This window comes from Gorilla gorilla, chromosome 20 (assembly GCF_029281585.2).
Source record: "Gorilla gorilla gorilla isolate KB3781 chromosome 20, NHGRI_mGorGor1-v2.1_pri, whole genome shotgun sequence".
Taxonomy (NCBI): Eukaryota; Metazoa; Chordata; class Mammalia; order Primates; family Hominidae; genus Gorilla; species Gorilla gorilla.
Window position 1 is genome coordinate 53077459 of NC_073244.2, and position 27539 is coordinate 53104997.

The 27539-nt window shown below is 52.4% G+C and overlaps 1 protein-coding gene across 2 annotated transcripts; it reads left to right on the forward strand.

Annotated features, from left to right (window-relative positions):
- Positions 1–30: 30 nt before the first annotated feature.
- On the forward strand, positions 31–27539 carry BCKDHA (branched chain keto acid dehydrogenase E1 subunit alpha). 2 transcript variants are annotated; one of them, XM_055369499.2, is made up of 9 exons: positions 31–484; positions 13181–13360; positions 13467–13553; positions 16589–16697; positions 21693–21854; positions 24703–24909; positions 25168–25309; positions 25537–25708; positions 26976–27539. In XM_055369499.2, exons 1-9 carry the CDS (start codon positions 377–379, stop codon positions 27144–27146), a joined length of 1338 nt encoding a protein of 445 aa, XP_055225474.1. In that variant the 5' UTR covers positions 31–376; the 3' UTR covers positions 27147–27539. The 2 variants fall into 2 exon arrangements, with proteins under 2 accessions (XP_055225474.1, XP_055225475.1); XM_055369500.1 differs by having other exon boundaries at positions 31–210.

Below are 27539 nucleotides of genomic sequence, written 5' to 3' on the forward strand. Positions count from 1 at the left end.
CTTAGCGTTTACCAACAATCTGGCTCCGCCCAGTCCCACCTCCTAACTCTGGCAACGCCATTGGACAGTTGGGAACAGAAGGCAGGCCTTGGCATTGATCTGCTTTACTCTGGGCCCACGGGCCCTAAATCCGTGAGGCCCTGGTTAGGTTGCCCTCTTCTTTGACTGTTACAGGAGTAACTACAATGAGGCGACTGGAGAAAAGTTTGGGTAGATAGATTTTTTTCTCCAAATCTCTGTGCATTCTATCTACTACAGAACGGGAAGAAGATGGTTTTCTTGTCAGATGGTGCTGGAGTTTGCGTCAGGCACATAAAGGGGCAGCCCCGAATCTAGCCTACGTGAGTGCCAGACCGCTGAGTGGTTGTTAGCCAAGATGGCGGTAGCGATCGCTGCAGCGAGGGTCTGGCGGCCAAACCGTGGTCTGAGCCAGGCTGCCCTCCTGCTGCTGCGGCGGCCTGGGGCTCGGGGACTGGCTAGATCTGTGAGTACCTGGGCCCCAGGCGGTTTTCCCAAAGGGGATTAGGGATGTAAAGGCTATCTTCAGAGTGTGGGGTCCCTGAAGGATATGAAGGAAGGGCTGTCACAAAAGGGAAAAAGAGTGGGAGACTCCTTGGAGAAGACACCGAAGGGAAGATCTGCCACTTCCTTAGGAGACGAAAAGAACTTCCACTTCTTTAGGAGAGGAAAAAACCCGTTTGCAACTTCTTTGTGGGCCCTGAGGGAGGGAGACGACTTGAAGAGAGGGATGGGGGTTCCTTATTAGCTGCCACTGGTATTCAGGGGAGGCTCCTTGGAGGGACAGGGGAAGACCGCAAGACCTTCTCCCTCAGGGTTTGGAGAATGAAACTGACTTTGTAAGGGAGGGACTTTCTTCTGGGCAAAGATCCCTCTTCAAGAAGAAGAAAGAAGAGAACAGGTCCCTGTCGCAGGCTGTATAGGGCCTTGTATTTCTTTGCTCCTTTGCCACAATTCTGATTTTAAAATGAATTGTGTAAAAAATTTGTTTGATTCCTGTGTCTCTTGATCGAATATGAAGACAGGGAATTCGTGTGTTCTGGACACTGTACAGAGGAGACGATTAATATTTGTTGAATTAATGAGGGGAAAAAAGGAGGGAGAGAGGTACAGACAGGGCACTTTGCCCACATTTCTTAGAAACACTTGAGAAGGCTTTGTTTCTTGTCAAAAGGGTCACAATCCCTTCAGGTGGATGCTGCTAAGGGCAAGATTACACTGCAAAAAACCTAGGTGGAAGCCTATCTTTAGACGGGGAGAGGCAATGGGTTGCAGAAGAGCTTTGAACTACAGTTGACAGATAGGAGAGTAGTGGTTACATGGGTGGATGCATGTCCTTGCTCTGCCGCTTTCCACTTGTGTAGCCTTGGGCAACGGACTGCACCTCTCTGGATCTATGGGGCTAATTTTCCTCTCTAAAATATTAACAGTGGCCACCTCATAGGGCTGTGAAAAATCAATATGTAAAATGCTAAGGACTGGACCTGGCACATCCTAAGGGCAATAGGAATGTTGATAGTGAGGGTGGAGGGAAGGGACAGAAACTAACCTTGGAGATGGGGAGAAGAAAGGGGTGACCTTGGGAAGGCCTGGATTGGTGAGGCCCTGGGGAAAAAAATCTGAAAAGATATTGTGCGGTTGAGTCTGATCCTCTGATCCCCAATCCATAAGGAGGGGAAGATGGAATCTGTAGAAAGAAGCTCTGGGTAGGGGAACAAACGGGAGGAGGGTGAAGAGGATGGGCCAGGAGTAGGACGTAGTAGGTATCTAGGAACGGAGTCACTTGAAACAGGTAAGTACAGAAGGGCTGCAGGAGCAAGGTGTGGGTAGGGCAGTCTCTTGCCTTTGGGCTGGAGACCTTTTCACTTTTTTTTTTTTTGAGCAGTTCATATCCTCCACAGCTGATCTCAGTCCCAGGGGCCCATTGGCTGGGCAAGTGGGGCAGGAGGTGGGCAGGACTGGGGCAGGCTAGGGAAAGGTCATTTATGGCTGATTAAATCTTTCTCTCCTGTCTCAATCTCTTGATTACCTTTGCTCTTGCTTCTTCTACTTCATTTTTGGTGGGGAGTGGGGAGGGAAGAAGTCCCTACTTTTTATTTATATATATTTAAATTTGTATTATCTTAAGAGTTATTGTTTTTTCCCCTTTATTTCTCCCACCTGTTCTTTCTCTCTTCTTTCTTTCCTCTCCTCCTCTCCTCTCCTCCCCTCTCCTTTTTCTTTTCTTTTCTTTTTCCCTTTCCTTTCCTTTCCTTTTCTCTTCTCTTTTCTCTCTCTCTTTCCGTACCTCTCTTTCCTTTTTCTTTTTTTTTCTTTTTTTTTTTTTTTTTTTGAGACAGAGTTTCACTCTCTCGCCTAGGCTGGAGTGCAGCAGCATGATCTTGACTTACTGCAATCTCTGCCTGCCGGGTTCAAGCAATTCTCCTGCCTCAGCCTCCCTAGTAGCTGGGATTACAGGCATGCACTATCACGCCTGGCTAATTTTTGTATTTTTGGTAGGGACGAGGTTTCACCATGTTGTCCAGGCTGGTCTCGAACTTCTGGCCTCAAGTTCCGCCTGTCTTGGCCTCCAAAAGCATGAGCCACTGCGCCCAGCCTTTTCTTTTTTTGAGACAAGGTCTCACTCTGTCACCCAGGCTGGAGTGAGTGCAGTGGTGTGATCATGGCTCACTGCAGCCTCAACCTCCTGGGCTCAAGCAATCCCCCCACCTCCACCTCCTAAGGAGCTGGGACCACAGGCACGTGGTACTACGCCTGGCTAATTTTTAATTTTTTTTTTTTTTGAGACAGAGTCTTGCTCTGTCGCCCAAGCTGGAGTGCAGTGGCACGATCTCGGCTCACTGCAACCTCCACTTCCCAGGTTCAAGTGATTCTCCTGCCTCAGCCTCCCGAGTAGCTGGGACTACTGGCATGCGCCACCATACCCAGTTAATTTTTGTATTTTTAGTAGAGATGGGGTTTCACCATGTTGACCAGGCTGGTCTTGAACTCCTGACCTAAGGTGATCTGCCCGCCTCGGCCTCCCAAAGTGCTGGGATTACAGGCATGAGCCACTGCGCCTGGCTGCGCCTGGCTAATTTTTAAATCTTTGTAGAGATGGGGTTTTGCCATGTTTTCCAGGCTGGTCTTGAACTCCTGGACTCAAGCGATCTTCCTGCCTCAGCCTCCCAAAGTGCAGGATGACAAGCGTGAGCCACCTTGCCTGGCCATATTATTAAATTATCATGAGTTTAAGTTTAAGTAGCCACAAGTGGGCTGGGTGCGGTGGCTCATGCCTGTAATCCCAGCATTTTGAGAGGCCAAGGTGGGCGGGTTGCCTGAGGCCAGGAGTTCGAGACCAGCCTGGCCAACATGGTGAAACCCCATCTCTACTAAAAATACAAAAAAATTAGCCGGGCGTGATGGCGTGTGCCTGTAATCCCAGCTACTTGGGAGGCTGAGGTAGAAGAATCGCTTGAACCTGGGAGGCGGAGATTGCAGTGAGCCGAGATCGCGCCACTATACCCCAGCCTGGGTGACAGAGCAGCCCTCTGTCTCAAAATAAGATAGCCACAAGTGGTTGGTGGCTGCCACATTAGATGGTGCAGGGTTTTTGTTTTGTTTTGTTTTTTGTTTTTTTGAGATGGAGTTTTGCTCTTATTGCCTAGGCTGGAGTGCAATGGCATGATCTTGGCTCACCACAACCTCCTCTTCCTGGGTTCAAGCGATTCTCCTGCCTCAGCCTCCCGAGTAGCTGGGATTACAGGCATGCACCACCATGCCTGGCTAATTTTGTATTTTTAGTAGAGACAGGGTTTCTCCATGTTGATCAGGCTCGTCTTGAACTCCCGACCTCAGGTGATCCACCCACCTCGGCCTCCCAGAGTGCTGGGATTACAGGTGTGAGCCACCACGCCTGGCTAAGATGATGCAGTTTTATCCAGGTGGAGATGAAGAAATAGTCAGGGCAAGGTTGAGAGGCTGCATAGTTATAGACAGATTGGATTACTGGGTTCACTGGGGAAGATTGGATTAGAAGGAGGAGTGGGGCTGCTTTACTTGTCCCCGACTTCTTGCCCCTGCTCTGCCCACTCCTTCATTGAATACCCTGCTGCCCTGCAGATGTGTTTGCCTGATTTTCACCTCCCTTCCTGTCTCTGTTATCATAGCAGACGTTTTAGTGCTCAGGGAAGGGAGGAGGAAGGAAACTCAGATTGTCAAGGAATCGTGAGTCAGTTTCTCAGCCACTACCCCAGGCCTGGGCTTGGCTAAGTCATTTCACCTCTCTGACCCTAGCTAGTGGGGTGAATAGAGTCCCTACCCTGTTGGAAGTCAGGAAGCCCCTGGAGCTCGCTCTGTGCTAATTATCGGTGACTATTTCTGTGACCCAGCTCTTCAGGGGCAGCCTGTCTGGGGGTTCCAGTGCCCTGTGCAGTATCTCCAAGTGGTAGGTACTCAGTGTATGTATTAGTCCGTTTTCAGGCTGCTAATAAAAACATACCCAAGACTGGGTAATTTATAAAGAAAAAGAGGCTTAATGGACTCACAGTTCCACATGGCTGGGGAAGCCTCACAAACATGGCGGAAGGCGAATGAGGAATAAAGTCACGTCTTACATGGTGGCAGGCAGACAGAGTGCTTGCAGGGGAACTCCCCTTTATAAAACCATCAGATCTCGTGAGACTTATTCAGTATAATGAGAACAGCACGTGAAAGATCCACCCCCATAATTCAATTACCTCCCACTGGCTCCTTCCCACAACATGTGGGAATTATGGGAGCTACAATTCAAGATGAGATTTGAGTGGGGACAGAGACAAACCATATCAGTGTGTATTGTGCGATGAATGGAGATGGTCATTACAGTCTTCTAAGTGTATGGGTCCATCTCTTACTTGCTAGTGTGTTAAGAAACCTGGCCTCCTTTTTCACATCTTGAGACACTGAATGGTTTACAAAGCCAACTCTAATTTTTTATTATATTTAATACACTAATAGTGCAAGGCCTTTATTGGTAGTACTCTCCTATTACAGATGGAGAGACTGAGGCTCAGAGAGGTGAGGTCTGAACTTGGAGCTCTGGACTCCAAAGCCCAGTTTCTTTTCATGGTACCAGGCTGCCAGGAGGAGAAAGGATGGAGCTTAGATTCAAGTCTTGCAACATTCTTCTTAGTCCAGTATTGGCTTATTTTGTTTTATATTTTTTTGAGACGGAGTCTTGCTCTGTTACCCAGGCTGGAGTGCAGTGGCGTGATTTCTGCTCACTGCAACCTCTGCCTCCTGGGTTAAGTGATTGTCCTGCCTCCCCCTCTCGAGTAGCTGGGACTACAGGTGTGTGCCACCGTGTCCGACTAATCTTTATATTTTTAATAGAGACAGGGTTTTGCCATGTTGGCCAGGCTGGTCTCGAACTCCTGGCCTCAACTGATCCACCCACCTCAGCCTCCCAAAGTGCTGGGGTTACAGGCGTGAGCCACCATGTGTGGCCGGGCAGGTGATTTTTCTTGTCTTTCGCCTCTTTCCACTTCAGTCCCCCTGGCCATCTTTCCCTTCCTTGAATGTGCCTCCTCCCACCTGGAGGCCTTTGTAGGTATGAGGTCCTTCAGATGATGGCTGACATGACACTTCCTCAGAGAAGCGTTCCAGACCCCAAACACCAGGTCTCTGTCTGTGAAACAGGGACAGTGATACCTGCCTAATCTGCACGCCTTTCCCTTCTCACGAGATATTCTGGGAAGGGGGGCTCAACTCTTTGCTCTGTTTGAGGGCAGAGTGCCTTTGAGCTCAGAAGAGAGTGGGTTTGGGTGGCCTTAGCTACCCTAGATACGGAGGACTTGGAGTTAACTGGCACCATCCACAAAGCCTTGCATGCACTGGACCTGAACAAGTTGCTTAGCCCTTGAGGCGGCGCCTCAGCTACCACCTGTCTTTGATGGAGTTGTGATAACAGTGCCTGCCCCGTCTGGATGCCTTATGGGTTCAGTGAGCACATAGGTGTAAATAAAGTGCTTTGAGTGGCACCTCAGCATGTAGTTATTCTCTGATTGACCTGTAGCAGCCATGCCAGTCTTCAGGGTCCCAGGGCGCCAGGCTTTCTTCTCTTGCCTTGGAGCCTTGGTTTTTCCCTAGGACTGAAGTGTTCTGACCCCTTGGCTGAACTCCCCCTTCTTTAGGAAGCTTTCCCTGGTGTGCCATCTGATGCTGGTGCTTCCTGGAGGGGTACTATCTGATCCTAGCTGGTGAGGCATTCCTGCCAGAGCTGCGGCAGGTGCTTTCCCCACCTCTCCACCAGCCTGTGAGGTGGATGCCATCCCCACGAGGGCACGCAGGTTCACAGAGACTGGCTCCTGTCCAAGGCCGCATGGCTGGAAAGAGACAGAACCAGATTCAAACACCAGCAGTTTAACCCTAGAGACCCTCATCCTACCTCCCATGTGGGTAACCACTATACATCCTGCCTCCTCTGAAATCTCCCGCTTTTTTTTATTTTAAAGTTTTATGTATGTATGTATTTACTTATTTATTTGCTGTTGTTGTTATTGTTTTGAGACAGAGTCTTGCTCTGTTTTCACCCAGGCTGGAGTGCAGTGGTGCGATCTTGGCTCACTGCAACCTCTGCCTCCTCGGCTCAAGCGATTCTCGTGCCTCAGTCTCCCGAGTAGCTGGGACTACAGACATGCACCACCATGCCTGGCTAATTTTTGTGTCTTTAGTAGAGATGGGGTTTCGCCATATTGGCCAGGCTGGTCTTGAACTCCTGGCTTCGAGTGAACTGCCTGCCCTGGCCTCCCAAAGTATTGAGATTATAAGCGTAAGCCACTGTGCCCGGCCAAAATTTTATTTATTTATTTATTTATTTTAGATGTAGTCTTGCTCTGTCACCCAGGCTGGAGTGCAGTGGCACGATCTTGGCTCACTGCAAGCTCTGCCTCCCAGGTTGACGCCATTCTCCTGCCTCAGCCTCCTGAGAGGCTGGGACTACAGGCGCCCGCCACCACGCCCGGCTAATTTTTTGTATTTTTAGTAGAGATGGGGTTTCACCTTATTAGCCAGGATGGTCTCGATCTCCTGACCTCATGATCCGCCCTCCTCGGCCTCCCAAAGTGCTAGGATTACAGGTGTGAGCCACCACGCCCGGCCTAATTTTATTTATTAATTTATTTGAGATGGAGTCTCACTCTGTCACCCAGGCTGGAGTGCAGTGGTGCGATCTTGGCTCACTGCAACCTCCACCTCCCAGGTTCAAGCGATTCTCCTGCCTCAGCCTCCTGAGTAGCTGGGACTACAGGTGCATGCCACCATGCCTGGCTAATTTTTGTATTTTTAGTAGAGATGGGGTTTCACCATCGTGATCAGCCTGACAGGCTGGTCATGAATTCCTGACCTTAAGTGATCCACCTGCCTCAGCCTCCCAAATCTGCTGGGATTACAGGCATGAGCCACCGCACCCAGCCATATTATTTCTGTATTTTCATTTGGCTTACCTGTCAACTTGACACTTTTTTGTTTTTTTAGGCTAGTCAGGTGAAGCAACGTGAGTAAGATCACCTGTCTTGATTATAACTTGTGTGTTCAGTGTTTGTCATTCATCCCTCCCTGTCTCTAGCCTTCAGTTCAGGGCATGATTTGGAGCAAATGTTCAGTATCTGTTTAACAAGAACAATCATGAGAAATACTTACTCACTACTTGTGTTTATGAAACATTATGTGCCAGGCACTGGGCTGAGCAATCCACACAGGTCAACTCAGTTAATCCTCATGACAACCCCTGAGATAAGTACTTATACCACCCTCAGTGTACACAGGAGGAAACTGAGGCTCAGGGAGTTTTTCTTTAAAAATTTTTTCTTTTTTTTTTTTCCTTGAGACAGGTATTACTTTGTCACCCAGGCTGGAGTGCAGTGGCGTGATCTTGGCTCACTGCAGCCTCTTGGGCTCCAGCGATCCTTCCACCTCAGCCCCTCAAGTAGTTGGGGAGTACAGGTGTGCACCACCATGCCCAGCTAATTTTTTGTAGGGATGGGGTCTTGCCATGTTATCCAGGCTGGTCTTGAACTCCTGGGCTCAAGCGATCCTCCCTCCTTGGCCTCCCAAAGTGCTGGTATTACAAGTGTGAACCACCACACCTGGCCTTAAATTTTATTTATATATTTATTTTTGTAGAGACGAGGTCTCACTATGTTTCCCAGGCTGGCCTCGAACTCCTGGACTCAATTGATCCTCTTGCCTCAGCCTCCAGAGTAGCTAGAATTACAGGCGTCTGCCACTGCACTTGGCTCAGGGAGTTTAAGTCACACAATCAGGCAGCGGTCTGCTCAGTTAGAGTCCATGTGCTTAGCCATGGTGCCTTCAAGTGACTCCACCAGGGCCACCCCAGTACTTCCTGGGCAGACCAGACCATCCAGAGCGGGCAGGTTGTGCTTTCCTGCATGGTGGGAGAGGACGTGGCATGAAGCTTTGTGTAAATCTGTGCAGCCTCTGCCATTGTAAATCACTGGCCACCAGGACAGACTCCCCCACCCCCTTCCAAAAACTAGAGGAACAGATGGGTGGAGTCGCATCCTTCCTCTGCAGGCATTTGGCCACCCACTCCCATTATGGAGCATTTCCTCAGGACCAGGCACAGCGCGGAGCCCTTTGCATAGCTCACTGAATTGGGGCAGCAACCCTGGGGCTGGGGACTACTGTTATCTCCACCAGCCCAGCAAAGAGGGGAGGAGGGTACAGCCGAGACCCAGCTCCAGTATGTGGAGCACAATGGGGTGCCGTGAAGATAGCTGTCCAGCCTCTAGAGGCTGACAGTCCTGCCCTGACACCGTGGTTTGTTCTCAGACTCTGGCCTCCCCTCTTAGTGCCCGTCTGAAGACTTCAGCCTTCGGTCCTCTTCCATCAGCATGCCGTCTCCCCTGTGCCTCAGTCTCCCTCTCTGGAGTATCTGCTGGGTCCACAGTTTGGTTTTATTGTTCTTTGAGACAGGGTATCACTTTGTTGCCCAGGCTGGAGTGCAGTGGTGCAGTCATGGCTCACTGCAGCCTTGACCTCCTGGGCTCAAGCCATCCTCTCACCTCAGGCTCCCGCAACTCCAGTATCTGGACTACATGTAAATGCCACCATTCCCAGCTATTTTTTTGTTTTGTTTTTAGATAGAGTCTCACTCTTGTCACCCAGGCTGGAGTGCAATGGTGCCATCTTGGCTCACTGCAACCTCCGCCTCCCAGGTTCAAGCCATTCTCCTGCCTCAGCCTCCCAAGTAGCTGGGATTATAGGCACCTACCATCATGCATGGTTGTTTTTTGTATTTTTAGTAGAGACAGGGTTTCACTATGTTGGCCAGGCTGGACTTGAACTTCTGACCTCAGGTGATCTGCCTGCCTCAGACTCCCAAAGTGCTGGGATTACAGGCGTGAGCCACCATGCCCAGCCTTCCTGGCTAATTTAAAAATTTTTCAGAGACGGGGGTTTTGCCTAGGCTGGACTCACTATGTTGCCTAGGCTGATCTCGAACCACTGGCCTTAAGTGATCCTCCCACCTCAGCCTCCCAGAGTACTGGGATTACAGGCATGAGCCGCTGCACATCGCCACAGTTTGATTTTAGAATCCACTTTAAGGTGCAGTTAGTTCTTCCCAGCTCCTCTTTTCCCTATCTCATATAGTGTAGTCACTTCCCTTTCTCCCACTTCTCACCTTCCTAGATTTTGTTTTTCTCTCTCTTACCAAGTTTTGAATATGTAATACATCCCAGATCGGTGCTGAACCCCTTGTGTGAGTTAACTTAGCAACTTTTCACGTGGTGGTCTGCAGCCTTCTTACAGATAAGGAAATTCAGAGAGGTGAAGTGTTTTTGCAGAGAGCCACACAATGAGCTAAGAAATTAGAACCCAGGGCAGTTGAACTCCAGAGCCAGGGAACTTAACCGCCCATTCATGCAGTCACTCAGGAATTCCCTCTTGAGTGTCTGCTGTGAAGGCAACCTGGACGCTGTCGCTGCCTTCCTGGGACTGTGGTGTGTGTGGGAGACAGACACGAAACAAAGGAATCTTCTAGGTCAGTGTCTGGCTATGCTGGGTACTCAGAAGGGGGAAGCACTGTGCTGCAAGAGGCCGGCTGTTTCCTCCTCACAAGGGGAGGCCTGCAGTGACATTGCCAGGCCTGAATCTGCCCTGCCATTGGGAGTGTAATTTCCTCACGACTACAAATGCAAATAAATACACACACTGAACATGCTACCCCGCTAGAACTGTGGACAGCTTGTTCACTGCAGTTAAAGGAAGACGGAGGGACACATTTGAGCACGCATGTGTGAGATCCAGCTTGTGGCAAACCCTGCCATTCTTTAACATCTGTAGGAAGTGAAGCCACCATTACTGACCTCGGAGGAATCCCGGGAGTAGTGGGAAGAAAAGTTGCAGATGTTTGAAAATCAGGCTGCAGGGGCAGTTGGGGTGAGGAGCATGGACGTCTAGGAGCCTGAATCTCAGCCTTGCCCAGGTTGGAAGCCCAGTTCTGATGTAATTTTTCTTTTTTTTTTTTTTTTTTTTTGAGACAGGGTCTCACTTCGTCCCCCAGGCTGGAGTGCAGTGGCACAGTCTCAGCTCACTACAGCCTCATCCTTCCAGGTTCAAGCAGTCCTCCTGCCTCAGCCTCCCAAGTAGCTGGGACCACAGGCATGTGTCACCATGCCTTTCTAATGTTTGTATTTTTTTGTGGAGACAGGGTTTCTCACTGTTGCCCAGGCTGGTCTCAAGCTCCTGAGCTCATGTGATCCTCCTGCCTTGGCCTTCCAAAGTGCTAGGATTACAGGCGTAAGCCACTGCCCAGCACCCACCCCTTTTTTTTTTTTTTAATTTGTGGTTTGGTGCAGGTTATTTTACCTCCCCAGGCCTCGGTTTCCTCATCTACTCAAGGGCAATGGCAGATAATCAACCTCACAAATTCCCCGAGGAGTTAGTAGGCTTGTGCCTGCCAGGCTCAGCTGGCTTACAGCAGGTGCTTCATAAGGGGGAGCTATTGCAACGCCTCGGCTGGTTCTAGGCTGCCTAGCTCCAGAGCTAAGAGTCCCAGTGGGTTCATATCCCTTTGAGCATTTATAGGCTTCTCACAGGTCTCCTGGGCTTTCTCAGCCATTCCTCATCCGACCTGAGGAGGTGTGATGTCCTTGCAGGACTCCTCCAGCCCCTCTGAGCTTTTTGTTTTGTTTGAGACAGCATGTTGCTCTGTTGCCCAGGCTGGAGTGCAGTGGTGTGATCATGGCTTACTGCAGCCTCCACCTCCTGGGGTCAAGCGATTCTCCCACCTCAGCCTTCCGAGTAGCTGGGACTATAGGTGTATGTTACCATGCTTGAGTAATTTTTAAAATTTTTTGTAGAGATGTGATCTTAGGCTGGTCTTGAACTCCTGGGCTCAAGTAATCCTTGAGCCCAAAGTGTTGGGATTACGGATATGAGCAACCTTGCCAGGCCCTGAGCTCCTTCTGTCTTCCACGAAGGACACACTATTCCTCGCCTTTTGTCTTTTTTTGTGTGTGTGGCAGGGTCTCTATTGCCCAGGCTGGGATGTGTTGGTGCAATCTGGGCTTACTGCAACCTCCACCTCCCGGATTCAAGTGATTCTCCTGCCTCAGCCTCTTGAGTAGCTGGGATTACAGGTGTGCGCAACCATGCCCAGCTAATTTTTGTATTTTTGGTAGACATGGGGTTTCACCATGTTGGCCAGGCTGGTCTCAGCCTCCTGAAGTGTTGGGATTACAGGCATAAGCCACTGTGCCTGGCCACTTTTTGTCTTTTGCATGTTCTATACACCTTGCCGAGAATGTGCTTTCCCTGCCACCTGGTTATCCCTCAGGTTTCAGCTCTAACATCACTTCCCCAGGGAAGCCTTACCCTCGCTTTCTTCTGCTATAGGATAATATGAACCACCATCATTGTTACTTGTTCAGTGTCTGCCCTCCCTGCTTGGCAGCAAGGACAGATATCTTGCCTGTCTTAGGTCCCCAGAACCCAGCACAGGGCTTGGAACATGTCAGGTGCTCAAATATTTGTTGAATGAGTCAGTCTGAGCTCGCAGAGGGAGCTGGGACCGGAGTAGAGTGGACACTGAAGCGTATGTAGCAGTTTGCCAGGTGATAGGGAAAGAGACCTTCTTGTAAAGCAAGCAGAGATGAGAGGGAGAAATGAGAATTGCTAAGATTGTTTTGAGCATTTGTTAGGTGGCTTACAGATGCTTTGCTGAACATTTTATTCATGTGATCTTGTTTAAGCCTCTCATTTCCACGAGGGGTTCTCCATTTTTATAGACAAGGAAGGGGACACATGGAGAGGGGAAGTTACTTTGCCATATCACCCTCTAAGGGATTTTTTTTTTTTTTTTTTGAGATGGAGTCTCACTGTCACCAGGCTAGAGTGCTATGGCGCAATCTCGGCTCACTGCAACCCCCACCTCCTGGGTTCAAGTGATTCTCTTGCCTCAGCCTCCTGAGTAGCTGGGACTACAGGCATGTGCCACCACATCCGGCTAATTTTTCTATTTTTAGTGGGTACAGGGTTTCGCCATGTTGGCCACATTGATCTCGAACTCCTGACCTCAAGTGAGATTCGCTTGCCTCTGCCTCCTAAAGGCAGTAAGGGAATTGAACCTAGGCAGTCTGACTCTTAAGAGCTCAAAGACTTAAGCTCTGTCCTGAGTAGCTTCGCTGGTGTATGGTATAGGGATCAGAAGAGAGCTGGTCTGTATGCCTAGAGGGCATCCTGCAGTGGGCATGTGTGTCTGTGGTCACAGTGGGAGAGAGAGAGGAGGGGGCATCTGTGGCCAGAATGGGGAGGCCTCGAATGCTAGGATGAAGAGTTTGGGCCTATGGTAATGAGAATAGTAATAGCTACCAGTTCTTGACTTGCCAGCCACTTGATTGAGTCATTTAACCTCACAACAGTCCTATGGGATAGGTGTTACTGTTTTCATCCAAGTTTTTCAGATGGGGAAACTGAGACACAGAAGTTGTAGTCAGTTACCCAAAGTGTCGCAGTGAGAAAGTGCTGGAGTTGGGGCTCAGACCCTGTGAGTCAGGCCCCAGAGTTCACTGGGGCCACATGCTCAACCACCATGCCGCCTGCCTGCCGCCGGGGTTGAGCCAGCGGAAACCTGGGTGCTGCTTCTGATGCAGGTGGTCTCCTCTGCTCTCTTCCCCAGCACCCCCGCAGGCAGCAGCAGCAGTTTTCATCTCTGGATGACAAGCCCCAGTTCCCAGGGGCCTCGGCGGAGTTTATAGATAAGTTGGAATTCATCCAGCCCAACGTCATCTCTGGAATCCCCATCTACCGCGTCATGGACCGGCAAGGCCAGATCATCAACCCCAGCGAGGACCCCCACGTGAGAGGCGGCCTCCCCCACTTCCCGTGCCCCCCACACCCAGGCCCCTTGCCTGTCTCCTCTCTGGTCCCAACCACCCCACGTCTATCTGTGCCTCCACCCGCAGCTGCCGAAGGAGAAGGTGCTGAAGCTCTACAAGAGCATGACACTGCTTAACACCATGGACCGCATCCTCTATGAGTCTCAGCGGCAGGTGCGTGGGGACAGGACTGGGGGCGGGGGGCTGGAATTACCTGAGGTCCCCTACCTGTGTTTGGGCCAAAGGAATGGCTCCCAAGGAGGACAGATTGTTTTTTGGGGGGGTTCCATAGAGTTCTGAGGGTTCTCTTGGGACTCTGGAGGAAAAGTGTGAGAGCAGTCCTGCCTTAGGGCAGAAGGATGGACCTGATCACTAAAAAACACCTACTGTGTGCCTGGCTGGGGGCTCGCCTGTGTGGGGAGAGGGCAGGGAGAAGGCCTGACAGCCCTTCCTCTTGGAAATGCACAGTCCTGAGAAAGAGGGTGGGTCCCCAGTGCTTCCTGGAGTGCTCCAGGGGACCGCCCTAGGCCCATGTGAAATGGGCTGTGATCCCCTGATAAATCCTAGTATCAGGGACAAGGATCCAGTCAAGCCAGTGTCAACAGAGAGGGAAGTTATTGACTCCAATGACCATACATCCAGAGGGTCCTGTTTTGGGGCACAGCTAGATCCAGGGGGCTCTTCCAGGCAGGAAGTAGAGGGAAGGCGGAAGGCCAGACATGGCACATCCCAGCTATCCCACACCCCCACCTTTATAGAGCTTTCTGGGTAGTCCCACCTAGTGACATCTGCATACATTTCATGGGCCACTCCTAGCTGCAGGGGAGACTGAGAAATGTATTAATAATCCTTTAGTCCCGGCAGTTGCTGCCTGCGGGAGATTGAGACCTCTGTTAACAGAGGAGGGGAATAGGATACTGGGAAGGCAACCAGAAGCCTCTGCCAGTAGCCCTGAGTCCTGATCCTTAGGGGGCTGGTTGCAGTCTCTTACCCACGCTAACCTGGACAGTCCTGCCGGGCCCTCAGTACTCAGCACCGCCCACTCACTTGGCACTGGAATGTGCATTAACTTTTAATTGGCTCCCCACTTAGAAGAAAGCACACATTCATCAGTTTCCCCCACAGCAACGGGAAAGCCAGGCCTGGGAACACATGGAGGAGGGCACCGCCGAGCCACGAGGAGCACTGGCCCTGGGGTGTCCCTCAGGGTGCTGGCCAGGCTGCGTTTGTTCCGCTTTACACATGGCCCTGTGTGGTCTCATGTCCATCCGTATGCCAGGGCTGCCCAGAGCCCCAGCCAGACTGCTTGTCAGAGCCCTGCTTGGCTTCTCGCCCTGGATGTCCCACAGCAAACTAATCCTGTCTGAACTTGACCTCGACATCTTCCTCCCAGGCGTGCTCTTTTGCCTCACCTAGTCCGTTTCTCAGTGAAGAGCACCACCATCCACCTGCTTGCCCACACCAGAAACCTCATCTCATCCCTGTCTCCTCCCTCCCCCTTGCTATCCCTTTCTCCCCTCTCATTCCCTCTGTCTGTAGATTTTTTTTTTTTTTTTTTTACTTTTGAGATGGAGTTTTGCTCTTGTTGCCCAGGCTGGAGTGCAATGGCACGATCTTGGCTCACCGCCTCCCTGGTTCAAGTGATTCTCCTGTCTCAGCCTCCCGAGTAGCTGGGATTACAGGCATGCGCCACCACACCTGGCTAATTTTGTATTTTTAGTAGAGATGGGGTTTCTCCATGTTGGTCAGTCTGGTCTCGAACTCCCAACCTCAGGTGATCTGCCTGCCTTGGCCTCCCAAAATGGTAGGATTATAGGTGTGAGCCACTGCACCCAGCTGTAGCTACTTCTTTTCTTTTATGTTATTTTTATTTATTTATTTAGAGATGGAGTCTACCTCTGTCGCCCAGGCTAGAGTGCAGTGGCGCAATCTCGGCTCACTGCAACCTCCGCCTCCCAGGTTCAAGTGATTCTCCTGCCTTAGCCCCCCAGGTAGCTGGGATTACAGGCGCCCACCACCACACTCGGCTAATTTTTGTATTTTTAGTAGAGATGGGGTTTCACCACATTGGCCAGGCTAGTCTGGAACTCCTGACCTCAAGTGATCCGCCTGCCTTGGCCTCCCAAAGTACCAGGATTACAGGTGTGAGCCACCGTGCCTAGCCTGTCTGTAGATACTTCTTTAGGAAGTGCTCAGCTGCTCAGCAGCACACTCTGAGACCCAGCCCCATCCTTTCTCTGCTTCACTGTTGTTGGTGAGTTGACCTTCGTGCTCTGCTTGTGGCCTTGTGTTCACAGCATGGCTGCTGCATGTCCAAGCTTCATGGCTGTCTGCAAGGCAGGAAGAAGTAGGGAGTGGGTAGGGCTGGCACCAGCAGCAGTGGTCTCATCTATCCAGAAAGCAAAAGCAGACTTCCACCGAAATATCTGGCTAAAACTGTGTCCCACGGCCACCTCTGGCTGCAAGGGAGGCCAGGGACCTGAGTGCGTGTCTTTTTGAGGCTCAGGTTAGGGGATTTGGGAGAAGGGAACTGGGCACTGGTGTGGCCAGCTGACAGGGTCTGCTGCCCCCTAGCACAGCCGACTCAGCTTCCTCAGACACATCCACCTGCTCCTCTCCCGCCTCCCTCTGCTACCAAGCTGGGCCTCTGCCCCCTCTCTCCTGGCTTGCTGCAATCAGCCTTGATGACTCCATCCATTTCCCTCACTGCAGCCTGAGAGCAATTCTAAAACACAGGTCTGACCACATTGCTCCCTTGAGAAGACTGTCGGCAGGTTACCACTATTCTCAGAGTAAAATCAATGTATCGTTCCCTTTGTTATCTGGGTGCCACCTCCTCTCCCTCCTCATCTTTCCCCACCCCTACCACTGTATGTCCCAGCCCTTCTGGCCTCATGGTCTATCATTCCCTCTGCCTGGAACCCTCCACCCACCCCATCTTTGCTCATTGGTCCTCACCGATGCCCTTCCGTGGTGGAACAGGTGCTTCCTTTGGGCTTCTATCACAGCGACTCGATCCCTCTGGCAGTTCTAAGCAGTCTGGCAGCGTCTTCATAAAGGCAGGAACCCCAGCATGGCCTGGCCCAGGACTGGCCTTCAGGAGGACTGTGAATTCATGGAGGCGTCGGAAGCTGGGCAGGATTTGGATGGCTCTCTGTCATTGCCCAGCATAACCAAGTGTGGGACCCTGGTCCCCTCTCCACCCCCAGGGCCGGATCTCCTTCTACATGACCAACTATGGTGAGGAGGGCACGCACGTGGGGAGTGCCGCCGCCCTGGACAACACGGACCTGGTATTTGGCCAGTACCGGGAGGCAGGTACGTCTGTCTGTGGTTTGGCCCTGTGGTCCCCATTGAAGTGTACACTTGAGTTTTTCTGAGTGTTCTTCCAGGAGCAGCATAGTGCCAGGAAGGTCTAAGGAGCTGGAAGAAGAGCTTTCCAAGCAAGAAAGAGACAAGCCAGGGTCAGGACTCTGGAGGGGGCAGTCTTCCCACTCTGAAGGCCAGGAAGTGTAGTGGCTCAGGGTCTGTGCTCTTAACCCTTTGTTACCAGTTGTCAGGTTTTGGGCAAGTCACTTCCCTTCTCTGAGCCTCAGTTTTCTAATCTCCAGAAGAGGGATTATGACGGTACCTGCAGCCAAGGGTCGCTGGGAGGATGCAGTGAAGTCAACGTTCGCTGTGGGTGTGGCCTGTGCTGGAGACCCTGTCTGCCTGGTGCAGTGATCCCCTGGCCCCTCCTCAGGTGCTGTATCCTTCAGGGAGCAGGAGCAGGTGGAAGAACCTTGACAGACCTGAGTGCGGTGCAAGATCAGAGGGGCCCGGCAGGCCCGGATGAGTGAAAGGAAGGAAGGGTCAAAGACCAGGAATGAAGAAAATCATTGAGCAGGAATGAGTGCCTGGGAGTGAAGGAGTGAGCCCAGGGAGCAGTGAGTGGGGTGTTCCAGGGAGCTTGTTGGTGTGGGGCCCTGCATGGGGACTACCCTCAGAGTGTCAGCGAGCACTGATAGGGCCAGGAAGGCACATCTTAACCCTTTGTCTTAGATGCTGCGCAGCCTGGGGCAAGTTGCTTAACTGCCCTGTGCCTCTGTTTCCTCATTCGTAAGGGGGATGGTAGCCCTTCCCAAGACAGCTGTTGAGGGCAGTCTTGGGGCGGTTGGAAAAGTGCCCTCAGCACAGAGTAAGCGCTCAGGGCCAGGGGTTGGTGTCATGATCGGGGACTCGCCCTGGGACAGCCCTTCAGCAGGGCCAGACCACGTGCCTGTCCAGAGCCCCCATGGACCCAGCATGGCTTGCAGCCTGCTCCTGGACTGTCTACTGCTCACAGCTGGACCAGGCCCTTGGCCCCACATGCTCTAGGAGGGCAAACGCCCTGTGGTGTTTGTCTAAGGTTGAGTGTCATCCGTGCGGAAAAAGATTTCCAGACACCAGGCAGCAAGCCGGGCCCCCACCAGCTGTGCTGAGCACTGCACCTGTTTTTGCTGAAGGGGTCTCTTGTGAGGGCACCAGGCAGGACCGAGCAAGCCTCATGGGAATCATGGGAGCTGCTGAGCTCTCCACATGGGAGAGCTGGCCGCCTCTGCAAGAATGACTGTCCAGCACTGAGAGTCAGCAGAAGTGTCTGGGCAGCTGCAAATGGGACTCATGCAGAGGCAGCATGGTGCAGGGTAAGGAGTTGAGTCAGATCCACTCTAGGCTTCACTTGGCAGGCCACTCGCCTTGGTGACGCTGTCTGTCGTCTGTGAAGTGAGAAGAGTGGTGTTCATCATGATAGGTAGTGCCTCCCTGGGCTCTTGACACCAGAGTGCTGTTCTTTTTTTCTTCTCCTTTTTTTTTTTTGAGATGGAGTCTCGCTCTGTTGCCCAGGCTGGAGTGCCGTGGCGCGATCTCGGCTCACTGCAAGCTCCACCTCCTGGGTTCACGCCATTCTCCTGCTTCAGCCTCCTGGGTAGCTGGGACTACAGGCGCCCACCACCATGCCTGGCTAATTTTTTGTATTTTTAGTAGAGGCGGGGTTTCACCATGTTAGCCAGAATGGTCTTGATCTCCTGACCTTGCGATCCGCCCTCCTCCGCCTCCTAAAGTGCTGGGATTACAGGCGTGAGCCACCGTGCCTGGCCTTTTTTTTTTTTTTTTTTTTTTTTTTGAGGTGGAGTCTCACTCTGTCGCCCAGGCTGGAGTACGGTGGCGCAGTCTTGGCTCACTGCAACTTCTGCCTCCCAGGTTCAGGTGATTCTCCTGCCTCAGCCTCTGGAGTAGCTGGAATTAAAGGCATGCACCACCATGCCTGGCTAATTTTTGTATTTTTAGTAGAGATGGGGTTTCACCACGTTGGTCAGGCTGGTTTCAAACTCCTGACCTCAAGTGATTCGTTTGCCTTGGCCTCCCAAAGTGCCGGGGATTACAGGCATGAGCCACTGTGCCCGGCCAGCCAAGGTGCTGTTATAAGTGCTCTTTAGCCTCGGAGACTGTCATTTCCCCTCACTGCACTGCAGAGCGAGGGCACACCGGGTGAGGTTAGGGCAGGCCCCAGTGGTGTTGCCTCATTGAGGCACCTCCCCCATCCTTGTGAGGCAGGAGAGGCAGGCATTACCATCAACTCTAAAAGCCAGGTAAGAACCTGAGTCAACAGGTGAGGTCATGGGCCCAGGCCACATTCTCCTAAGGAGTGGAGCCGAGTCTTTTTATGGCAGTCTGACCCAGAGACAGCTCTCGCTGTTTCCCACCCTTGGCTGTCTTCCCAGGGCTATATGTGGAGTATCAGTGGTGGCACTGGCAGGGAGTGGCGCCCAGTGAAAAGGAGTGTTAAGAGGAAGCAGGTGCCAGGTGTGGTGGCTCACGCCTGTAATCCCAGCACTTTGGGAGGCCGAGGCGGGAGGATTGCTTGAGTCCAGGAGTTTGATACCAGCCTGGGCAACATGGCGAGACCCCCATCTCTAAAAAATTAAAAAATTAGCCAGGCGTGGTGGTGCACACCTGTAGTCCCAGCTACTCAGGAGGCTGAGTGGGAGGATTGCTTGAGCCCGGGAGTTCAAGAGTACAATGAGCTATGATTTCACCACCAAACTCCAGTTTGGGTGACAGAGTAAGATCCTGTCTCTGAGACCAACAAGAAAAGAGGTGGCAGGTGTCAAGCAAGAGCAGCAGTTCCCACTGGACCTGGAGTTTCCTGGTGCAAATCAGCCTGTGAGTCTGCATTTTCTTTTTCTTCAAGACGGGGCCTTACTCTGTCACCCAGGTTGAAGTGCAGTGGCATGATCTCGGCTCACAGCAACCTCTGCCTCTTAGGATCAAGTGATCCTCCCACCTCAGCCCCCTGAATAGCTGGGACCACAGGTGCACGCCACCACACCTGGCTAATTTTTTTTTTTGATTTTTGGTAGAGACGGGGTTTCGCTGTGTTGCCCAGGCTGGTCTCAAACTCCTGAGCTCAAGCAGTCCACCTGCCTCACCCTTCCAAAGTGCTGGGATTACAGGCACGAGCCACTGAGCCTGACAAGTTTGTACTTTTAGCATGTTCCCCCGCCCCTGCCCAGTCCTTCTCACATGGGTGGACCTAGTACCACATTCTGAGAAAGCCTGATTCCAAGGTCCTGTATCAGTGCCTTGGACCTTCTTTGACCCTCTACAAGACCTTTCTTTCCCTCCTTAACCAGAGCAACTCCTGTTTCTATCTGTTACATATGCAGCACAGCCACATCTTGTGTGGATTTGTATTATGTCCATTCAAAAGCATGTGTCAGAAAATACCAGTAAACCTGTATTAAAGTTGAATGTTGAAGTAGTGCTAACCACCCTCAACTCTAACTAAAATATCAACAAGTGGGCTGGGCGTGGTGGCTCACACCTGTAATTGCAGCACTTTGGGAGGCTGAGGTGGGTGGATCACCTGAGGTCGGGAGTTTGAGACCAGCCTGACCAACATGGAGAAACCCCGTCTCTACTGAAAATACAAAAATTAGCTGGATGTGGTGGCGCATGCCTGTAATCCCAGCTACTCAGGAGGCTGAGGCAGGAGAATCGCTTGAACCCGGGAGGCAGAGGTTGCAGTGAGCCAAGATTGCGCCATTGCATTCCGGGCAACAAGAGCAAAACTCCGTCTCAAAAAAAAAAAAAAAAAAAATTAGGTAGATCTAGTGGTGCACACCTGGAATCCCAGCTATTTGGGAGGCTGAGGCATAAGAATTGCTTGAACCTGGAAGGTGGAGGTTGCAGTGAGCTCAGATTGCGCCACTGCACTCCAGCCTGGGTGGCCGAGCCAGACTCTGTGTCAAAAAAAAAAAAAAAAAGAAAGGTAACTGCAGTGTGTAATGTGATCCCCATTAAATTTGTATCTAAAGAGTGGGTTCTGTGGTAAAGAAAGGGTTTGGAAAGCACTGTACTAGAGATCTCCCTCTGAATAATGTTCCCGGTCTGAGTGCTTGCAGCATTGATCCACAGCGCTGCCCCTAAAGTGTTGGTGTGAAGATTGTCCCACTCTTCAGGCGGGGCAAAGAGCTTGTCTGAGGGCAATCACAAACCCCCTTCTGTCTTCTAACTCCGGAGGAAGGGCCCCCTTAACCTGGAGCGGTTCCCTTTGATGGGGAGGTGGGTGTTCACCAGAGGTTTTGTTTGAAGAAAAGGTTTTACTGCCATACATGGGTTAGAGTACTTCTTCTGTAGTCCAGAAGTTGTAAATTAGTGGTCTATGCTGTTATTTGGTTCATAATGATGATTTTTTTTTTTTTTTCGAGACAGGGTCTTGCTTTATAGCCCAGATTGGAGTGCAGTGGCATGATCTCAGCTGCCTGCAGCCTTGAACTTCTGGGCTGAAGCAATCCTCTGCCTCAGCCTCTCAAGTAGCTGGAACCACAGGCACACATCACCATGCCTGGCTAATGTTTTGATTTTTTTTTTTTTTTTGTAGAAGCGAGGCCTCATTATGTTGCTCAGGCTGGTCTCCAACTCCTGGGCTCAAGCGATCCTCCAACATCAGCTTCTCAAAGTGCTGGGATTACAGGCATGAACCACCATGCCTGGCCATAGTAATGATTTATGGTTAGAATATTTCTTAAAGGTAATTGAATTAGTTGAAAGCACTTAAAGACCAGACAATATCTCACTAAGAGAAAGAAAGAAAAAGGCTAGATTTCTGCTTTCTTTTGAAAAATCAGATTGGCCTTGCTGGGCAGAGTCAGTCAGTCTGAACATCAGTCTTCCTCTTAAAACAAGCCTGAGCTTTCCTGTCTGCCTGCCAGCATGCTGCAGGTCACCCACAGGGCTGAACTGTCCCCCTGTACTGCCCACTCGGCTAACCATTGCCTCCTCCCCTCCTAGGTGTGCTGATGTATCGGGACTACCCCCTGGAACTATTCATGGCCCAGTGCTATGGCAACATCAGTGACTTGGGCAAGGGGCGCCAGATGCCCGTCCACTACGGCTGCAAGGAACGCCACTTCGTCACTATCTCCTCTCCACTGGCCACGCAGATCCCTCAGGGTGAGGATGCATGCCCTGTACCTTGCACATGTGCAGACTAATGTCACACCCCTGTCCAGGCCTCAGCTCTTTTGCCTGCCTTCTGGGTGGAATTCTGGGTTGGTGACACCACTAGAGCCCTGGTCTGTGCTCCAGACTTCTTCTTCTTCTGTTTTTCTTTTTTGAGATGGAGTCTTGCACTGTTGCCCAGGCTAGAGTGCAGTGGTGGAATCGCAGCTCACTGCAGCCTCCTTCTCCCAGCTTCAAGCAATTCTCCTGCCTCAGCCTCCCGATTAGCTGAGACTACAGGTGTGCACCACCACGCCCAGCTAATTTTTGTATTTTTAATAGAGACAGGGTTTCACCGTGTTGGCCAGGCTGGTCTCAAACTCCCGGCCTCAGGTGATCCACCCGCCTCAGCCTCTCAAAGTGCTGGGATTACAGGCGTTTAAGCCATTGTGCCCAGCCCACTTTTTTTTTTTTTTTTGGTCTGAGACGGGGTTTCACTCTCGTCAGCCAGGTTGGAGTGCAATGGTGCAATCTCGGCTCACTGTAACCTCCACCTCCCAGGCTCAAGTGATTCTCCTGCCTTAGCCTCCTGAGTAGCTAGGATTATGGGCATATGCCATTGTGCTTGGCTAAATTTTTGTATTTTTTGTAGAGATAAGGTTTCACCATTTTGGCCAGGCTGGTCTTGAACCTGAGTTCAAGTGATCTGCCCACTTTGGCCTCTCAAAGTGCTGGGATTACAGATGTGAGCCACTGCACCTGGCCTGTGTTCCAGACTTTGAATGCACCTCTTGTCTGGGACCCTTCAGAAGAGGGCTCTGTTGCTGTCCCCACCCCATTCAGGGGCCTGAAGCCTGTGTGACCACACTCTGGATTTCCCAACCACATGCCCAGTGCATTTGTCTGCTCACAAACATAGCCAACGTGTGCACCAGGTTCCACTGTGCCAATGCTTCACGTTCATCGTCTAATAGGACCCTCATTGTGGCCATGGGGACAGAGGTTATTATTTGCTCTTGTTCCTGTTTTCAAGAGCAGGATGCCCGTGTTTTGTGTGTGTGTGAGAGACAGCAAGTGAGTGGGAAAAAAAAAAAAGTGCAGGAGCCTGGCCAACATGGCAAAGCCCTTTCCCTACTAAACATACAAAAATTAGCTTGGCATGGTGGTGCACACCTGTAATCCTAGCTACTCAGGAGGCTGAAGCAGGAGGATCGCTTGAACCTGGGAGGCAGAGGTTGCAGTGAGCTGAGATCGTGCCATTGCACTCTAGCCAAAGTGAGATCCTGTCTCAAAAAAAAAAAGGAAATTGAAGTCAAAGAGGGAAGTCACTCGCTAACGGTCATATGGCACAGAGGGAGAGGAGTAGGGACTCAAGTCATTGACTGTGTACCTCCAGAGCCTGGGTTCTTGGCCCTGACCTTTGTCTGCCTCTGTCCTCAGAGTCAAGTAAGCTTCCCCAAAGCTTACCGTAGGTGCCCTGAAGTCCCTTCCATTATAAGAGGCTTTTTTGGGAAGCAAACCCACTGGGTGCCAGGCCTGCACCCTCATAGTGTGGAGAACAAGGAATCAGAGCCCCTTCCTGCCCTCCAGGGCCTGTAGCCTGATCTAGGGTTGGTCTGGGCCCTGGCTTCTTTGCCCTAGGGCAGCCGAGATGCATGAGTTTGTGTCTCTCCAGGCCTCAGCACTGTGCCCAGCACAGCAGGAGGCTCCACACCCCTTAGCTCATAGTGTTTTTTTGTTGGGGAACAAGAAGCAGTTTGAGCCTCTTAGGTGGGAGGTGGGCAGGGAAGCTTTCTCAGAGGAGGGGGCATTTAGGGGGCATTTGAGCTAAAGGTAATAGGGTTTCCACAAGGCTGGGGCGTGGCCCTAACCTTCCCTCTGGGTCCCTGCTAAGTCACTTCAAATACATGAAGTTCCTGCCATGTGCCGGTGCGACTCCAAGTGCAGGGAACAAAAGCAACGCAAACCTCAGCCCTCCTGGTGCTGCCATTGTGGTGGGGGAGACGGACAGTAACAGAGATGGAGAGGGAACTCCTGGAGTATATGAGGGTGGGGGTCCTGTAGGGAGCAGCCAAGCCAGCCGGGTGTGGTGCACTGTAGGGGTGGCTGGGGGCCGTCACTGGAGTGACACTGAAGTATGGACCAGAGGATGTGAGGGGGGGCTGTGTGGTGTCTTGAGGCAGGTGTGAGCCTGGCGTGTTTGAGGAGCTGGGAGGAGCCCAGAGGGGCAGGTGTGGAGTGAGCAGGTGTGGAGTGAGCGGGTGTAGGGTGAGCAGGTGTGGGGTGGTTGGAGGTAAAGTCCAGGAGGTGGTGGGTGGGGGTGCAGATGGTGCAGGTTGGGTGGGGCCTCAAGGCCTTTGCCTTTTGCAAGGATGTTGACTTTTACTCAAAGTGGGACAGGAGCCGTGGGTGGGGAGGAGTCTGCTCCTCCTTGGCCTGGCTCACCTCTTCATGGAATCCGCGGGCTGCCCTGTGGATAAGGGATTGGGCAGTGTGTGAAGGGCTAGTAAGGAGGCTGCTCAGTAACTTGGGCTTGACCGGGGTGGTGCAGAGGAGGAGGTAAGAGGGGTCAGGTTCTGAAGGTGGAGTAGATGTGGGGAATGGCGGGAAGTTTGGCTTGGAGATGATACTGGACTCTTCAGCCTGAGCAGTTGGAAGGGTGGAGTTGCTTTCAGCTGAGCAAGAGGAGACCTGGGTGGGCAGATGCTGGGGGGCATCAGGAGCTGAGGTGTTTCCTTTCCCCTTGAAGCCTGGTGACTGCTGGCCTGAGCCACGCTTGAGCCCTGGGTCATGTGTGTGTGAATGAGTGTGAGTGCGTGTGAGTCTCCACCCCTGCTCACCACCCTCTCATCCCCTGCAGCGGTGGGGGCGGCGTACGCAGCCAAGCGGGCCAATGCCAACAGGGTCGTCATCTGTTACTTCGGCGAGGGGGCGGCCAGTGAGGGGGACGCCCATGCCGGCTTCAACTTCGCTGCCACACTTGAGTGCCCCATCATCTTCTTCTGCCGGAACAATGGCTACGCCATCTCCACGCCCACCTCCGAGCAGTATCGCGGCGATGGCATTGGTATGGGCTCTGATGGCTGCTCCCCACCCCGCTGGGATCATCTCCTTCCCTCCCCAATCCCGCCACCTTCCTGCCACCCCTACCCTCCTTCCTGGTTCTCGTCCTGTGTCCTGTGGCGTCTGGCACTTGGTCAGCCACAGGAGTTGAGGTCCTGAGCACTCAGCCTTGCTCTCTGTCCTCTCCCTGCTCGTCCCCTTGGCCTCATGCATGTTCCTTATCTTAGCCCTGGCCTGACCTGCCTTCTCTGTGTCCCCACAGCAGCACGAGGCCCCGGGTATGGCATCATGTCAATCCGCGTGGATGGTAATGATGTGTTTGCCGTATACAACGCCACAAAGGAGGCCCGACGGCGGGCTGTGGCAGAGAACCAGCCCTTCCTCATCGAGGCCATGACCTACAGGTGCCTGCCGCACCCCCGTCAGCACCCCCACAGCACTGACAGCCACCGTAGCATCTTCCTCATATCGATCACTGTCTCCAAAACATGGCCTTATCACCTGATGTTGCATCTCCCCCTTGCCTTTATTCCGTTTCCACTCCTCCTTCCCTAGTTCATCCCCCATCCTCCCTCCTGACCCCCACTCCAGGGAGCCCCACACTGACCTGGGGCCCCTTGCCCCTGTGCAGGATCGGGCACCACAGCACCAGTGACGACAGTTCAGCATACCGCTCGGTGGATGAGGTCAATTACTGGGATAAACAGGACCACCCCATCTCCCGGCTGCGGCACTATCTGCTGAGCCAAGGCTGGTGGGATGAGGAGCAGGAGAAGGCCTGGAGGAAGCAGTCCCGCAAGAAGGTGAGGGTGCCCTGCCTGGGAGGGTGTGCTGGGGGCTGCTGCGGCCTGCAGAGCTTGGGAAGGATTTGTGGAACACCGAACTGGGAGGCTCAGGGATAACCCCAGTGATGTCTCAGATGTGGCCTGTGGAGCCAGGCTGCTGGGGCCATGTGTGTCCTGGCTCTGTGTCCTTGGCACATTGCCCTCCACTTCCTTGTCTTTGAAAGGGGATGCTGGTGGTGCCCATTTCAGAAACTGGTTTGAGGCTGGGCATGGTGGCTCACACCTGTAATCCCAGCACTTTGGGAGGCCGAGGTGGCAGATCACTTGAGGTCAGGAGCTTGAGAACAGCCTGGCCAAACATGGTCAAGCCCTGTCTCTACTAAAAATACAAAAATTAGGGCTGGGCGCGGTGGCTCACGCCTGTAATCCCAGCACTTTGGGAGGCCAAGGCGGACAGATCACCTGAGGTCGGGAGTTTGAGACCAGCCTGGCCAACATGGTGAAACCTCGTCTCTAATAAAAATACAAAAATTAGCCGGGCGTGGTGGCGGGTGCCTGTAATCCCAGCTACTTGGGAGGCCGAGGCAGGAGAATTGCTTGAACCTGGGAGGTAGAGGTTGCAGTGAGCTGAGATCATACCATTGCACTCCAGCCTGGGCAACGAGAGCAAGACTCCATTTCAAAAAAAAAAATTAGCCAGGCGTGGTGGTGCGTGCCTGTAGTCCCAGCTACTCGGGAAGGTGAGGCAGAAGAATCGCTTGAACCCGGGAGGTGGAACTTGCAGTGACTGGAGACGGCGCCACTGCACTCCAGCCTGGGCAACAGAGCAAGACTATCTCTTAAAAAAAAAAAAAAGCTGGTTTGAGGATTAGGTGGCAAACCGTAGTGGAGTGTACATGCCCTGCCCAGAGTCAGTGTGCCACCCTCCCTGGCCTGGTCATTAGGACCCAGGGCCCATGCAGCCCAGTGGTGAGGGCAGCACTCGGCATAGGGCAGCACTGTGCGTCCTGTCCCTGCCCTTCTCTGTGCCTCAGTTTCCTCATTGCTTAGCTGCCTACCTCTTAGGGCTGCTGAAAGCCTTAAATGATTCCACACACTTGGATAGCACCTGATCCCTGCTGGGATTTGAGGGTTTTCATTACACTTCTGCTAGGATAATCATTTCCATTGTCGAGGTGGGAACACAAAGGCTTGGAGTGGTTAATTCCTTGCCAAGGCCCTGCAGGAGGAGGCAGGGTCCTGCATGGGAGGCCGGCTGCCTGCCCACTGCCCCATGTCCCCACAGGTGATGGAGGCCTTTGAGCAGGCCGAGCGGAAGCCCAAACCCAACCCCAACCTGCTCTTCTCAGACGTGTATCAGGAGATGCCCGCCCAGCTCCGCAAGCAGCAGGAGTCTCTGGCCCGCCACCTGCAGACCTACGGGGAGCACTACCCACTGGATCACTTCGATAAGTGAGGCCTGCTCAGCCCACCCCCACCCACCCTCAGCTGCCCCGAGAGGTAGCCCCACTCTGAGGGAGCAGGGGGACCTGACAGCACACCACTGTCTTCCCCAGTCAGCTCCCTCTAAAATACTCAGCGGCCAGGGCGGCTGCCACTCTTCACCCCTGCTCCTCCCGGCTGTCACATTGTCAGGGGACAGCATCTGCAGCAGTTGCTGAGGCTCCGTCAGCCCCCTCTTCACCTGTTGTTACAGTGCCTTCTCCCAGGGGCTGGGTGAGGGCACATCCAGGACTAGAAGCCCCTCTGGGCATGGGGTGGACATGGCAGGTCAGCCTGTGGAACTTGCGCAGGTGCGAGTGGCCAGCAGAGATCACGAATAAACTGCATCTCTGCGCCTGGCTCTCTA